At 33.4% G+C, this 16144-nt stretch overlaps 1 protein-coding gene across 1 annotated transcript in view; it reads right to left on the bottom strand.

Moving 5' to 3' along the window:
• Positions 1-1580: 1580 nt before the first annotated feature.
• The window catches only part of NEK10 (NIMA related kinase 10), an 86474-nt gene continuing 71910 nt past the window's right edge, over positions 1581-16144 (bottom strand). Inside the window, 7 exon segments of the mRNA XM_077782206.1 lie at positions 1581-1646; positions 1731-1783; positions 3162-3260; positions 5513-5582; positions 8594-8692; positions 11301-11466; positions 12041-12110. Coding sequence (XP_077638332.1) covers positions 1581-1646; positions 1731-1783; positions 3162-3260; positions 5513-5582; positions 8594-8692; positions 11301-11466; positions 12041-12110 — 623 coding nt within the window.

Raw genomic sequence — 16144 nt, 5'->3', positions numbered from 1 at the left:
AATTGTGCTAAGGGAAGTTCAGATTGGCCATGAGGAAAAGGTTCCTCACTGGAACTCTCTCTGCAGGCAAGTGGTCACTGCACCAATGAGTTCAAGGAGTCTGAGTTCAAGGAGTATCTGGATGAAGCTCTGATCATATGGCTTAGTGTTAGGAAGTCCTGTGAGGAGCAGGGAGTTGGACTCAATCCTTAACATGTCCTTTCAAAATGAAATACTCTATGATGCTGATTTAGTTTAACAGATACCTTATCTGTGTAGTAGTTCTTGTAAAAAAAATCACTGAAGTCCATATTCAGCATATTCACCTCCTTTGTTAAATGTAGACACTTTTTATTAGTCTGTGAGATAAATGCCTATAAAACTACAACACATTTGTATATTTATAATAGGACTTGGCAGACCTTGATGTCTTTTTCTTTTTTTTTTTTTTTTTCATAAGTTTTGTGATGCTTTTTCTACTGCATCAAATTCTGGGAGATTGTCATGAGGGCAAAAATTTTTAAATACTTGAAAGCATTCATAAAGAAGTTTGTTAGACCTTATGGATGAAAAAGTAGTCTGTAAATATAATTCAAGCACACCCTGAAAGTTTAGAGATTGAACTGTTATTTTATTTTGGGAGTGTTGAATCATGATTTTCAATACGCGGAGCTAGCAGCTGCAAGACACTTGCAAGCTGAAATACCAGTTTAATAGAAATATTATAAATACCAGCCTCTAGAAATATTCAGGCTACCATCAAAAAATTTTTGAGCTTGAATCATATCAAAAACTTTGCAGAGACAAGAAATAACTGAAAAATACTACTGAAGCACCAGGAACCATTCTTAAAATATTTTAATACTTATAATCTTATAATAGGGAGGGCAAGGGATTGGGAGGGTTTATGCTTGTTTATTTGTTTTTATAGAAAACCTAAACTAACTGTAGTCTCACAAACTTTAAAATGGTGATTAATGTAAAGACAAGAATAGACTTAAGTGAAGCAGTTAATGTTTCTTTTGCATTAAAGAATATTTGAGATGATAAATAACAGGACTTCAGATGAAAAACATGAGAAATTTTATAGTTAATATATTTTCTTTCTTGTGTCAAAATTTTCCTGCAGGAAAAGACATACCATCTTGAGGGCAAAGCATTTGCCTAGTTTCAAAGACCACCACATTTCTTTTCATCCCCTAGCACTTTTGTGCTAGTAAACACTTATACTGGATTTTGCACTGTACTCAAATATTTTGCTAAAGATATCAGCTTTGTCCTTTAAACCCTGTAATGGCAGAGTGTTAAAATAAAATATTCTTCTATGTAATTAACCTTTTGTTCAGATGTGAGTTTATGTGGGGAAAAAATGTAAGGAAATTGCTGCCACACTTGTATGACTCTTTCATCTGAATGAAGAAAACAAATGTGGCCAAAAAAAGCTGCTTAGATTAGTTAATATGTCCCACATATATTTCTTCCAGTCCATGTATCCATGTATTATCATAAACCCCATACTTCACCAAGTTTAAAGTGAATTGCAGTCACATAAACAGGAAGATTATAAATTTGGGTTTAGCACATCCTAATTTTTAAATTGACTAGACTGACCTGAAAGAAGAGAAACTATAATAACAACTTTCCTCTAGAACCTCCTCAGTTAGAGTCTACAACACAAAAGAACTTAATTTTAGTGAATTATGTTCCTTAAGACTAATAAATGAATACATATACGTAAATATACAGCTTACCTGCAACTGTTCATATGTCATCCCTTCTGCAATGCCAGAAGCATCAAAAATGCCTTAAAGTAAAAGGTAAGTAATGTTATATTACTGAATTTGGAATCTATGCTCCCTTATCAGTTTCTTAGTAATTTCACAGCATACATAATGACAAGACAGAAGCTTCATGATCAGTAACCCACTGAGCACAATGACCCCCTGAAAACGTGGGGTTATTTTATGGCATGATATGAATGTTTGTCGCACACACATTAGGGAAGTACTCTAACCAATGAAAAATAATTTAAAGACTTAATGTAACAAAACTCAGAAATGCAACTTTCTTATTTTTCCCACTTACAGTGGAAATTTATAGCAGAAAGAGCACACAGCCATCAGCAATTTGTGAGGACAAAAGTACTGTCTGCAGGTTAAGAGATTCAAAAATTACAGATAATGAGCATCTCAACAAATTACATTATCGTCTCCAGGAACAAAATAATGCTCATATTTAAAGTGATTGTTAGAGACTCATTTCCTACTCCAATATCACCCTTGACACCTAGTATTAATTCTGGTTTTTGCAATAAGCTGTGGAACAGATACGCTATTTTCAACACAAAGGCTGTCAAAATTAAGGTTTTGCACTCTTCTTCCTGGTGCTACAGATTTCAATGTTACTATGTTCTCTAGTCCATGGATTGTAACACAGTATTTAGAAAAATGTAAATGCCACAATTACCAAAATACAGGCTGCACATTTCCCTTATGTCCATTGCACATAAAAAGACATGATGAAAAAAATCTCTGAATCAGGAATTATAGCTGCCCACCCTGGATGACACCACAGGTGGCAGATTTGATTTTACATGGTGTTTATGATTTGTCTGAGTATCACTAGTACAAAGTAGAATTGACACATATATTTATATATATTCTAAAGTATATATACATATATGTATGTGTTCCCTCCTCAAGTTCGTATGGTTTGATCCAGCTATGTAATTAAATCATCCCATTACAACTATTTCAAACATGACAGAAGAACAACATAAGGGTTTAAACAGACTTGATTTAAAAATCATACATAAGGACAGGTAAATCTTTACTATGACATTTTCAGTTACAAACATCTCTATTCATTTTCATGGATGAATCATAAATTATTTGCATCTGTGATATTTGTTTATAATTTCAAAGTGTAGTCTCTTCAATCAGTAGAATGTTCCAGCAGTGCTAAACTGTGTATCTTACCAGGAATTAAACAAAACAAAACCCAACCAACCAAGAACTCCAAACCAAAAACAAACAAACAACCCCCCCAGAATATCAGTATGGTCAACATAACTTTATTGTCTTTAATGACTGATCTTAGAATAGCAATTCTTTCTGCTTTGATACCATACACTTTATTAGAAAAATATATGCCACTACAGAAGTTTATGGTGCTTTGTTTACCTTTTATGTCATCTGGAAGCAACATATTTCCAGCTGAAGAAAGATGTACCGCATGCCAATCCGCTGTGAATATGTTGGGTTCAATCAATTCATCAGCATCTAGGGGGAAAAAAAGAGATTAAAAAAATAAAGACACCTGAAAAGTACATCCTTCCTATTTTCCAAAACTTCAGACTTCTAGGAGGCAGTTTACACTTTCTTACATTTCCCAGTGGAATCAGAAGTCAAAAGAATTTCAGTACTTTTTAGATTAATGGAAAAGTGGTGAACACGATTTTGAACATCCTGCCTTTTTCTCTCCAGAAACACTGAACATTGCAAGCTGCATTTAATATAATGCACTGATTTTTCAGATTATCTGAAAAAAATGTCACAAACTACACTTCTCTGTGAAGATAAACAGGAAAGTGTATTCTCTTGAACCTATGAGAGAAGCAGCTGATGACTCCGGTTTTTAAAACTGTGGCTTCAAGTGAAATTGTTAGCTGATATTCAAGTGGTATAATTCCCATTAGAGGAATTCCAGCACTTTTAAAATCTGAAAGTCAGTTCAGCTACTTTATATGAGCATGATACTAACATTAAGCTTAAAAGCATCTAGTTTTAAAAATATCCACAGGCAACAACTCTAATAGGACCATCTTTGTGTACAGGAGAGAAATCTGTTATGCATTTCTGCAGCATAATGACACTTTTACAGTTACAGAAACAGAAGAATCTCTGGGCTGGAAGACCTTTACCCCACCACTGATCAGTGGAGGAATCTTTTTGTCTGTAATTCTTATTAGGTTTTCTAACTTGGTGTAGTTAAAACTCCATTATTTTAAAATTTTATTTCCAGAAATTGTACAACCTCATAAAAACATTTGCTGTAAGAGTTCAACATAATTCTTTTCTCTATTTAGGTTTCTCCCATTACCTCCAAGTGATATCTAAATTATATTTCCTTCAAGGTAGAATGCCCAGAATTGCATTCAATATTTCAAGCATTTTCAATTTACTACCATTTACTTTTTAGATAGAGTATTTCTTCCCTTTTCAACAGGTTTAAATCCAGTAGTTTTGAAGCTAACACAATTTTACAGTTGATAAAATTTACAAATAGTTTCCTTTATTTCTGAACAGCTGAAAATTAGGTTAATTTTATAATAAACACTTCAATTTTCTTACCATATTTTTGGGCATTCGTTTCTGAAAACTTCAACTCAATACACAATGAGGAGGTATTTAGTAGATTTAGTGTTATGGCTCAAATACAGGAATTGGTAAATGTAAATCCCAACTTGATTTACAGGATAGCATAAAACTGATAGCTCAGAAAGAAGCATCCTTATGCATCTTTAGAAGCATCCTTAGAAGCATCTAATGTACTACCAATGTGCCACCTTCCAGGAAGTTTTTAGCACCTCAGGTTAATTATTACCAAAAAAAAAAAAAAAAAAAAAAAAAAGGAGGTATCCAGCATTTGGGATCAGTCTGTTTCACAGCAAACAACTACTTAGAAGATTCCATAATTCAGTGGAAGTAGGTGATAATCAAATTAAGTTACAGAAGGACAATTATGTGAATGATAATAAGTCACCTTAGTCATCAAATTTTAGGTACAATAATAAATCTAATATTTACTTTATCATAAATTCATAAATGAAGTATCTTAGCTTCAGTCTCCCACAGATGCCAAGGAAATAAGGAAATAAAGTTCAAATCCTTTGCTGATTGCAGTCCTCTCGGGAGATTCTGAAGGAACATTTAGAAATTCTGATATTAGTCATTAGACCTTTCACTGTTGGAAAGCATCCAGCATGTCACTGGAAAACATGCAAGAATGCTTCTTCAGTCAGGCCATTCTTACAAATCTGCAGTACTTTTAGATTGATGACACTAAAATGTTGCTGACACACTGTGTAACAGGACAAGGTATGTCATATTCAAGGTACTCTGGGACACTGCTCTCTTAAGATTAAGTGTTTAAGTAGAAATGCAGTCCAAAACATAGAAAATATTAAGGAATATTAACATAGCAAGCAGAGCTTGCATAAATTAAGAACTTATATAATCCCTAGTTACATTCCTCTTCCTCTTGTCTTTTTGAGCCCTGATGAGATGAAATCTGGTTTTTTGTCTTAGGAACTAGCAGGTCTTTTCCATTTACAGAAAGAGTTCTACTGACAAGATACAAACTTGAAACCAACCTGACAAAACTTCTTACTTAAGGAGACTCCATATTTGCCAAATATAGGATAGCTGGAGATTATTCTAAAGATTTCCTTTTGAAAATGGACTCTTGCACCTATATTTTTGTGATACTAATATCAACAACATGATTGAATGGAAAGAGAGACAAATTTGACCACAAGTAGTAAATGGTGTGAATCTCTCACTGATTCTCCTTTTCAAGTTGCATTGCAAAACTGGAGGAAGCTACATGAAACAAAGAAATCCACTTTCACCATTCAGTTACACCTGCCATAAAAATGACAGGTTCAGAAGTGCCATTACTGAGAAATGTAGCTACCCTGCAAAAAGAAACATGGATATCCAATGACATCATGATAAACAACTGTATAAGACTTGATTTAATGGCATATTTTAATATGGCTCCTTTTATTCCCCATTCTGTTAGGTTTAGCTTACCATATAACTCAGCTCCTCTAGTCCTGAAGGTAAACATCATTATTAGCCTAACACTGGTAATACCAGATTTGCCTCCCTGATCAAAGTGCTAGTATTTGGGACATTTTTCTACAGATGAAGCACAAAAAAACATTACACTAGATCTCATGTTGGTGATAATTAATTGCTCTGTCTGGAATTAATGAAGAAGCTTAGACCTTCATTGAATGGGCATAGAATGGTTTCAGTGGCCTCTTTTAAGGTCCTTATGGGTCTTAATAAAATTCAGAGCACCTCTTTTGCGCTAAGCTTCCTGAGAGAGGTAATTTACCTTTCACTTGTTTAGAAAGCATAACTTATTTTATATACTTTTTCTTCTTGTATCCTTTTGGTTGAAAAAGAACATATTTTTCACCTATATTTAGAAAAAAAACAAAAACCCAAACAAAAACCCAAAATAATGTACTTAAAGTCTTCAATAAAAACTTTAAAATAATTTTTCCTTTAAAATAATTGTTATGTTCCAACAGCAAATGTACAGTTTCAGCTCTTGGTAACTGCAATGATATCAACACAGTCTGACAACAATTCTGTGGTATATTACTATCCTTTTGAATTTATTGTCTATGTTGTTTCTGCATAGTTGTTTATGCCCGCAGACACTGTTTGAAAAACTATTACTTTCTACCATTTAGTACACACTTTATAATAATTTCATTGATGTAAATTTATGAAGTACCACTCAACTGAATTCAGGAAGCTTTTTGACTACTTAGGGAGGGGTTGGCCACTGAGGATTCACATTCAAACACTGCCATAGAAGACATTATAGAGACATTTATCCCACTGGAACAAATTACTGCTCTTAGACAGCTATCAATCCAGAATGGTTTTATTGGCCTCACAGGAATCCTGATTTGCTCGGACAAACCAGGGATCAAAGTCACATGCTAAGCACAAAAGACTTCTCCAGACACCTGCTGGCATGCAGATTTTTTTTTTTTTTAACAGACAGATACTATTATTTTTTCATGCAGATAAGGCCTTACACATATGCTGTAAGTCAGAAGCTGAATTTTCCTTAGCCTATGAGAGAGTAAATAAAATGATGCCTTAGGAAAGGCTGACATCATATTTCCTGGATTACATACCACTGCAGTGTGTAGTTAATGTACCATGGGGACACTGGGATATTCTGAAGCAGAAATGGTAAAGAACAAGTCCAGTGCTTGAGAAACTTGGAGTTGCCTCAGGCACTAGTGTTCAATTTTAGCTTTTGTTTTAATGAAATCAGTTGTCAGATCAGTTTAAAAAAAAAAAAAAAAAGGCCAAGGATTTACATAATGCTTTTTAAAAAGCTTTTTCTTACATTGTTTTCCAGAGATCACTCTGATTCTTGTTCCTATGGAAACAGGGAAGGCTGCTGGCAGCCAAGAACTAACAGGCAAGAACTCTTCTTTGCAAACTTCAGTTTAGAACTGTCAAATGGAATATGTAACATTTTGAGAAAACAGCTGTGTATTATAAAAAATACTCGACCTCAGATTTGTAAAAACATAAACAAATGCAAGGGAGGCATGTGGAACATAGTAAAAAAGTGCAGGTATGGATTCTGGTTTCTCTGAAATCAGAGAAAAGCTGTTGCTGCTGCTTCAGTGGTCAATTCTGAGCCAGTTTTTGAGTTGCTGTTAGTTCTCAGTTCTTGAGCATCCACATAACATTACAATAACTGATATTAATTAGTAAGCCACTTGAGAAAACCTTCTTCAACAGAAAGGATAGGCTCACTAATGAGCACCTTGGACATACTCCTAAAATACCATGTAAAAACTGAACTGCCTCATTTCTGCTGATAAGAGAAGGCTATAATTTCCAATTATTTTAAATAATGTTTGTTTCCTTTGTCTGTGATAATTTAATTCCTGTATTACCTGTTTTGATAAGCTTGACAACTAAAAAAAAAATACCAAAAAAAACCAAAAGAGAGACATGTAAAGCACATCCAAGTTCAGTTATGTTATTCAGTTCTAAACAAAATCAAATTTGCCTGATCAATCTCAAAGCCCTGAGGAGATAAACATCACATCCCAAATGTAAACACTTCATTTTGGAAAATAAAAAGCTGTTTATTTAATAATAACAAATTTCTCCAATAGCTGCATGGTATCCATCTTTCTGCAGAATAAAGAGATTCCAATCACATTTTTAGGTGAGAACTCAGATTTTTAATCAGCTCAGCTCCATTTTTGTTTTGGAATCAACAAGAAATACCTTCAACTCTCTCTCACTACGAAACAGTTGAACTTAATTTTAAAATAAGTCTTAAATTTGAAAAATATCTGACATTTCAAAAAGTTAGCATGTTCAGGATTTCATCTATTGCACTAAAATTCCAAAGAGAGCATTAATATGTACTGATAATTAAAATATAATTTCAAAATTATTGAAGCTATTACTACAGAAGAAAGCATTTTATTAACTCTCCAAGTCAGTATATTATATTGTCACCTTAAGTAGTCATATTGCTGGTATGACAGAATGTTGTAAAAATACTTTACCGTACAATCCATTTTTCTGAGGTGAGCTACAGCTTTTTTTTTTTATATGACTCAATTATTGCCATCCTCCACATACTAATATTCAAAGTTAGTCTTTATTTTAATGATATATTTTTAAAGCATCCTGCCATCTGTAAAAATGTCAAGTTCTGTTGTTTTTAAAGAACAGTAACTAAATTAGCAGCACTTTGCAGTAACATCATTTTGACAACAGCAAATTACTAAAAAGTACAGAATGTCAGAAGCAACAGTAATGCTTACTTGAGTGCTGAAGATAATTTTGTGCAGCTGAACAAGAATCTGCTGAACAGGATCACTGATCTGACACACCTTCCTTTGTGATACAGCAATTCCTGCCGACACCATAGATGACAAGAGTAAAATCAGGAGGGCAGATAATCTTGTTGCCTTAGCACATTAATAGCATACAATGTTTAAAACTTGTAGATGTAAATACCAAGTTGAAATGCTTGTTTTCCCAATAATGCTGGGAACAAAAAAGGATAATCTAAAATGTTAAAAATTTAGACAATGTAAGTGACAATGTGTTTCAAAAGAAAATCCCTTTCTCTGAATCACTAAATTACCCCATGAGAAAAGCAATATTAATGTACATCAACAATTGTTAAAATTTTGTCACATTTATTCAAAAGGATAAATATATGACAAACATAATTTTCTTAACTGAGTTTTTTATATAGACTTACACAATCTATTTTTAATATATTTTGATTTTATTGAATTTATTTTAATTCTAAGCATTATAATAATATGTATTATAGTAATATGTCTGACGTGGACTATTTCAATGAAGTGAATCTATTGTTCAGAATTTTTAATCTTGCATATTGAAGTTATTCACATTGTCAGGCCCAGAAATTAAATAAAAGCTTATCAGCGGACTTCCACTATAAAACACTTAGTGAATCACAAAATAACCTTTCCAGGTTGACTATTAGACGTGGGAGCTAAGCAAACTTCAACCAGCAGCCCTGTACCTCTCCTAAATACAATTTTCTCTAAACTACACTCCAGAGACTAATTTAGATATTCTAACATTTACTCTCACTGAAACACCCTGAGGATCATCAAGTCTTATGTATAAATTTACAATTGCTTTTTTTTTTGAAGGTGATCTTATGTCAAGATTAAAAATTCTACTGAGAGGGTGATGAAATCCAAATACCAACGTTAACTAGTCCACAACAGAACTATTACCACTTTTTTACTTTTGAATTTCTGGGCTGGCTACTTTAATAAGAAGAAAGATATTCACAAATATTAGTATCTAAAGACCCTCCAGATCTGAACTATGCTCTCACAGAAATAAAGTGATACAGATAAATATCCTTCTCTACCACAGGGAGACACATTTCTAGTCGGATCAGGGAGACAACATCATTGATATTGCTGGGGTTATTTATTGCACTGCCTTTTGGCTGATGTCTTGAGAAACTCAAGTGAAATTCAGTTTGATGTATTTTCCTTAGGTCTTCTCTACATAATCAGTAAGAGGAAAATGAGTTTTCCATTTCCTCTGAGTCACTTAAAGAATAATCTAAGTTGGTTCTGCCCAAAGAGACAGTGGAAGCCATGCTATAATAATCTAAAATATAGATTATTGCCTATTGAATTGATTATAGCCACCAGAAGAACAATTTTGATTTAGGATTTTTGCTTCATTTTCTCATATCTACCAGCTATTTCAATACTGATATATTCAAGGCCCAAAGGAACCCAGTGTGGTTTTGACATTATTACCTTAAAATCTTCAGTTATGTTAAAAACACTCATCAAATCTTCACTTTGACACTTTTTCACTGCTCCCTGTTCTGTGGTATTTGTCTCCTCTTTTCCCATCAGTAGCATGTATTACAAACCAAAAGTAAATAAATCAGGGTCTATTCTTTTATATGCCTTAAATTATTTTTTTCTGAATAGAAATATGTTTAGAATGATAACAGCAAACAGCAATGACCAAGTAAGACATAATTTGGATTGCTCTGTTATTCAACTTGTGGGGCTTTTTCTCTTTTCTAGTATGACAACAACAATGTGACTTAAAAGTCTAGGAGGACCAGATTTAATGTCTGCTTGTAGTACCTGTATGCTTCAAAGACTTTAGGAGTTCCTATGAAGTCCATACACTCCAGACTACTCCAAGTTCCTTGTTTGTTTATTTTGGGTTTTTTTTTAATACAGAAGTATAGCATTATTTGGAAGATGAGGGAACATGTGTGAATAGGTTGCTGCAGACTTGACCAAAGCTTTTAAGACTTTTATCCAAAAGGAAAACATCACTGACAAAAGCTAATGGATGTGCCCACTTTACTCACAGAACTGAAAATATCAACAAAGGCTAAAATGTTTTTCTGTAGTTCATTATAGCTCGCAGACATCATGTTTAAACTGAGTTGTTATTCTATGGCACCCTTTAGCAAACAGCACTGAAACTACAGAAAGTTGACATCAAATTTGGATTTGTACTGCATAATTAAAATTCTTAATAGAGTTTTTATATTAAAAGCTGTAAAATAAAACTTAGTACAGACAACAATCACTTTTTTTGTGAAGATCAATATCTTAACTGATCAAAATAATTTTATTTTAAATATTATTTAACTCAATACACAGTTTGCAATCCCATTTTAGCAACTTACGGGGTGTGAAACTTCTCAGGAAAAGTACTTCAAATGGAAAACTTGTTTCACCGATAATGATGTATAAATAAATTATAATTAGCAATGGCTGTATGAAATAGTCATTTTACAGGAGAAATTCCCATTGCATTCCACAGAAATTTACCTGGATAATGACAATTAATGAGATCTTACTGATTCACTATTGGAATTTATACTTTTAAGAAATACCTTAATGATACTTCAGATAACATATTTGGATGTAAAATATAATTATCTCTTTTTCTAACATTTTAAAATACCATTATAAATAAAACCATGGCATGATGGCTATGATATTTCATATTGCAAAGAGCTATGACTGGTAGACTATGAAACTGGCATCTCATCATGAATAAATACTTTATTTTCTTAGTATGGGACCTGTGGCTGAGTGAAGGTACTCTCAAAAGCAGATCAGTAGGCAATAAAGAGGAAGAAATAAAAGAGGAAATACTGTATATGCAACAGGAGAATAATGTATATATATAATGTATATATAATATTCAAAAAACCTTGAAAATCATTAGTTTTAAGTTAAAGTCTGAATTTCTTGCAAGCACGAAATTACCTGATCACAGTCTTGATCCAAAACCATAACATAATCTATCATTATTTTTTAAAAAATTTAAAAAAGAAAAAAAAAGTTTTGTATTTGGCATCAACGATTGTAGAGAAAATACCAGTATTCCCTGACTCCTCCTCATGCTTCCTCTAAAGGAAATATGTCCAAGTTCACTAGTTTACAGCTATGCTTTTTTAAAGGCTGGTTTACTCTGTATGTCCAAAATAGAATGACTTCTACTAAATAAAAGTGTCGTTCCTTTTTTCAGTACTTGTAAAGTGGGGAAAAAATTGGTACTACATCACCAGGATAGCAATATCTCAACGTCAGAAATATAGATCTCCGTGTTTCAATGCTAGATCCTTCTGTAAACTCTGGACAATTACTTTCCCAGCCAGCAGATCTCACTAGCTGAGATAAGCAATAAAAAATGGTCACAGACTCCAGGGAACTGAAAGAACAAACATGATGTCCTGATGGATGGCAGCCACAATAGCCTGAGTACGGCAAGAGTTTTTATCTATTTTTGTGGAAACTACAGTTTCAAGGAGTCGTTACAAATTAACTGCTGATGAATATGTGAGGGGCAGAGATTTGTATAGTAGTGAATTTCTACAAAGAGAAAGAAAATGTGCTTTCTGCAATGCTCAAACAGGGGGAGGCTGCAACAGGGCTGCAAAAGATGAAAGGCTAGGAAGGGATAAATGGCAGACTGGATGGTGTTATGCTAAGAACCATTCTGAAAGCAAAAATAAAATATTGCACTTGACTCAAACAGGGTCTATGAAGAAACATAGGAAAAGAATCAATTCTATCATTATAAATATTTAGCTGGTTAAGTTAAAGGTAAAATGAAAAAATTGTTTGAGAGGAAGATGCAGCCAAGAGTGATTTTGAGAGTTTGTTTTGGTTTTTTTTTCAGATATGAAAGAAAAGCAGAAATGAAGAAATAATTAACAGGATTTCTGAATAAGGGTGGTGCCAAAGTGATCAGAAAAAATAAATCAAGAATGTATTTGGTGCATTACCAAAGAAATAGAAAAAAAAGGAAGATCTTCAGAAGAGGGATGGTATAACATATTCTGCTTCTGTTTGTTTCTTTTTTGTAGAAATGAGGCCTCCAAAATGCATGAAATGGGTGTTTATGTTTATACAGAAAATCCAGAGAAGTTCAAAGGAACAAGGGACTCTACACTACTTCAACATACTCTAAACTATCAAATACACAAGCACCATTTTCTGTGGAAAAACATCTGCTTAAAAATATAAAACAAGAATTTGGCTAATCAACTGATGTCAGTTTAAGTTTCAATAGCAAGGTCCGTTGTTACAATTATTTATCATGTAAAGCTTTTGTGTGGAAACATCCTCTAACAATACCCTCAAGCAGAACTGGTGTCCTAGGTGAGGTAAAATGAAGCCGTAAAAGCAACCAAAGACATGTTTCATGAAAGAACTTGAGGAACAGTTCCACTGTGAAACTATCAACTGTAATTGATAGTAACAATGACAACTATATTTAAAAAATAAACACCTACCTTATCTGAGACTGTCTTTCAGAAGCACTAAAACTTAGTATAAAAAAGCTGAAACAAACACATAAATACTATTTTCTGTTTAAAAGAAACATACAACATGCATGTTAGTATCTTCTATTCCCAGATATGGTGTCAAAATAACTTTTAAAAAACAGCATTAAAGAAACCCCAAACCCCCAACTTGACTATCAAGTTGCTGTTTGATGTATCAAAAATTTGCTTACATCATAAAAAATATCAGCCCAACAGAGTATTTTAATAAATTATGTTAGAAAATTGTTACAGAAAGTAACTACACATGCTGACTAAATGTCCACAGAATATGCACCTGGATTTGCATTAGATTGTTACAATTTCTGCTACCACTATAGCCACAACATTGTCTCTAGTCTGGATAAGGAGATGGAATATTTGCCCACTTTCTTAGATGTCCACCAGATTTTTACTGCCACCAGGCCATTGGCTGCCTATTTATATGCAGTAACATATGCAATACCTTTTTTTTAAAATAATCCTACTGAAGTCAAGACCTTGAAGGCAGCAGTATAACCAGTTATTGGGCCAACATCTAATCAGCTATCAAACTGAAAGTAAACATTCAAATAATTTATTGCATACTGCCAAAAAAGGTGTAGAAGGAAGGCTAATGTTTGATGACATCTATTATTCATGCACTTGGAAAGCATTGCCTTAAAGCAAATATTAGTTTTATGCATTTTTCTTAAATCATTCCTGTAAAACCATTCTTTTGATGATAATTTGGATGGTAATTTGAGACCACCCTGGTATCTCATTTTGATTGAGTGTATGTTTAATGAAAATATAATTCTGCTAACTGAAAGTCTGAGTAGCAAGACTAGGATACTCTTACAAAATTAATATATTTTAATAAAAGGCCTGCATCTTTGTCTATATGAGATTTTTTCCACACTGGTAACATCACAAACATTATCACTAAACAAGAACAGAGGCATCTAATCACTCAATCAGTAGATAAGAAAATAAAAGATTTTATGTCAAACTATTTTCCCATTGTTGGTCGTGTTACAGCAGTTATATTAGTTCTTGAGCAACTGTAGAGCAAACATATTTTTGAGAGTCTTACATCTTTTCATGTTCAAAGACACTTTTGTGTTGGACTCTGAAATATTTTTCCTACTTTTCTGAGATCCTCTGAATTAAAAAAAAAAAAAAAATCTGAAGGAGGCTTTCATCTGTCAAACTGAATTCGCTTTAAAACCAAAAGAAATTATACATCTTTAGGCCAAATCCATCTCCCTAAAAAGGAGACACAGAGACATATAGAGAATGAAAGGGAAAGAAACAACATTTTAATCTTTGCTGATACTTTGCTTAGCAAAACAGATACCAAAATTCTGTGGTAGCTAGCACAAAAGATTATTTGATAAGAGCAGCTAAATTACATAAAAGCAAATAAACTAGGCCCTCAGAGAAGCAAAAGTTCTTCAATTAACTTTGTTAATGAGACAGAAGAATATAAAAAGAGAGTGCCCACAGCTTAGAAAGTGAAGAAAATGAAAAATATTATTGTGCCTATTCAAGGAACAGGTATTTTACCTGCTTAGGACACAGACACAATAACACAAATACAAAACTAGAAGCTCTGAGTGGATGTGAGTCATGTTGCTTGGGGTAAGGATTATGAGTTACAACCTCAGACACTCCGTCACAACAAATACCATAATATATTATGTGAATATCTGCAAGAAAATCTGTAACTAAACCCACTTGGCTAGAAAGCTAAGAGTGAACACAGATGTTTGCTACAATTTTATAAAAACAACCCCCCTTTTCAAGTATTCATAGATAAAATCTGGTTTGAAATACTTCACCCTTTGGCTGTTTCAAATAAATGATCTCTTATCAGTAAAAGGTTCATATCCAAATTTGCTTGATCAGTTTGATGACTCACCACATTTGATTTGCTAATCTGCCATCTTATGAGTGTATTTACAAGTGCACAATATTTCACACCAAAGAGTCTGTCTCACCACTGACTGTACACAGCAGAGATGCAATATTTTCTGATTCATATGCTAAAGTTAGGAAAATACTTATTAATGCTAAAAACCAAAACCCCAAAGATGATGAACATCACTAAACAATAGCAAACACCCTTCAGGCCTATATTTATTGCTTATTATTAAGCTAAAGACCCACTGAGCAGATAGACCTGAGAGAGGAATCTCATTATGTTACTCACTATGAAAACACAGGGAAATAATTTTCTTAATAACTAAACACAAGGGGACTCAAACATGTAAAAATCATTGTAACAAACACACTCATGTGTACCCACATATTCAAGGAACACTAATGACTTTATTCATAATCCCTAGTCTTCTGTGTATGAGTTATCCTAATCATACAAAGCCAGTCAGGAAGTAAGAAACAGCACAATGTGCAGGCAAGTTAACCCATGTAAGTCATGGAGCGCACAGTGTATCCTGATGTTCAGCTCAGGGTTCCCTGGAACATATTTCCTTTTGCCATGGCTACCTCTTTGACATGGATAGGAAGAGCAATATGTTCAGTTCAAATGCCTTGCAAGAGGGCATTTTTCAGCTCAAGACAATCTCAAGGAGAATTAAATACAAACCCTCCATCTCTTTTCTGTTTTATGCCCATTCTTTGTAGATTGTGAAAGAAACACACAAAAACCAAAGCTTTTCATTCTGATCAGCCTCCCTGTTCTGAGTAGCTCTATGCAGATTCCTTGAGGACATTAAAAAAAGTATCAAATGAGGCATAAATAATTTCTCTGACTGCTACTTTGGTCTTTAGCAGTTGATGTAATTAGAGCAACTTCTAAGACTTTAACTTCTTAACATGCATTGACATCAGTAAAAATTATACAAATATATTTTCATATGAAGTTTAGTGTTCTGCTCTTGAGGCACCTAAACAGGCAATTGCAAGGAAAGAGCTGGTAACATGAGATAAGATCCAGAAAACCTGAGAAATAGTAACTTTTGCTTTGGCTTTAACTTTCACTTCAATGGTATCTTTG

Source organism: Lonchura striata, chromosome 1 (genome assembly GCF_046129695.1).
Source record: "Lonchura striata isolate bLonStr1 chromosome 1, bLonStr1.mat, whole genome shotgun sequence".
Taxonomy (NCBI): Eukaryota; Metazoa; Chordata; class Aves; order Passeriformes; family Estrildidae; genus Lonchura; species Lonchura striata.
Note: the sequence above shows the minus strand (reverse complement) of the source record. Positions and strands in the feature narration are given on the sequence as shown.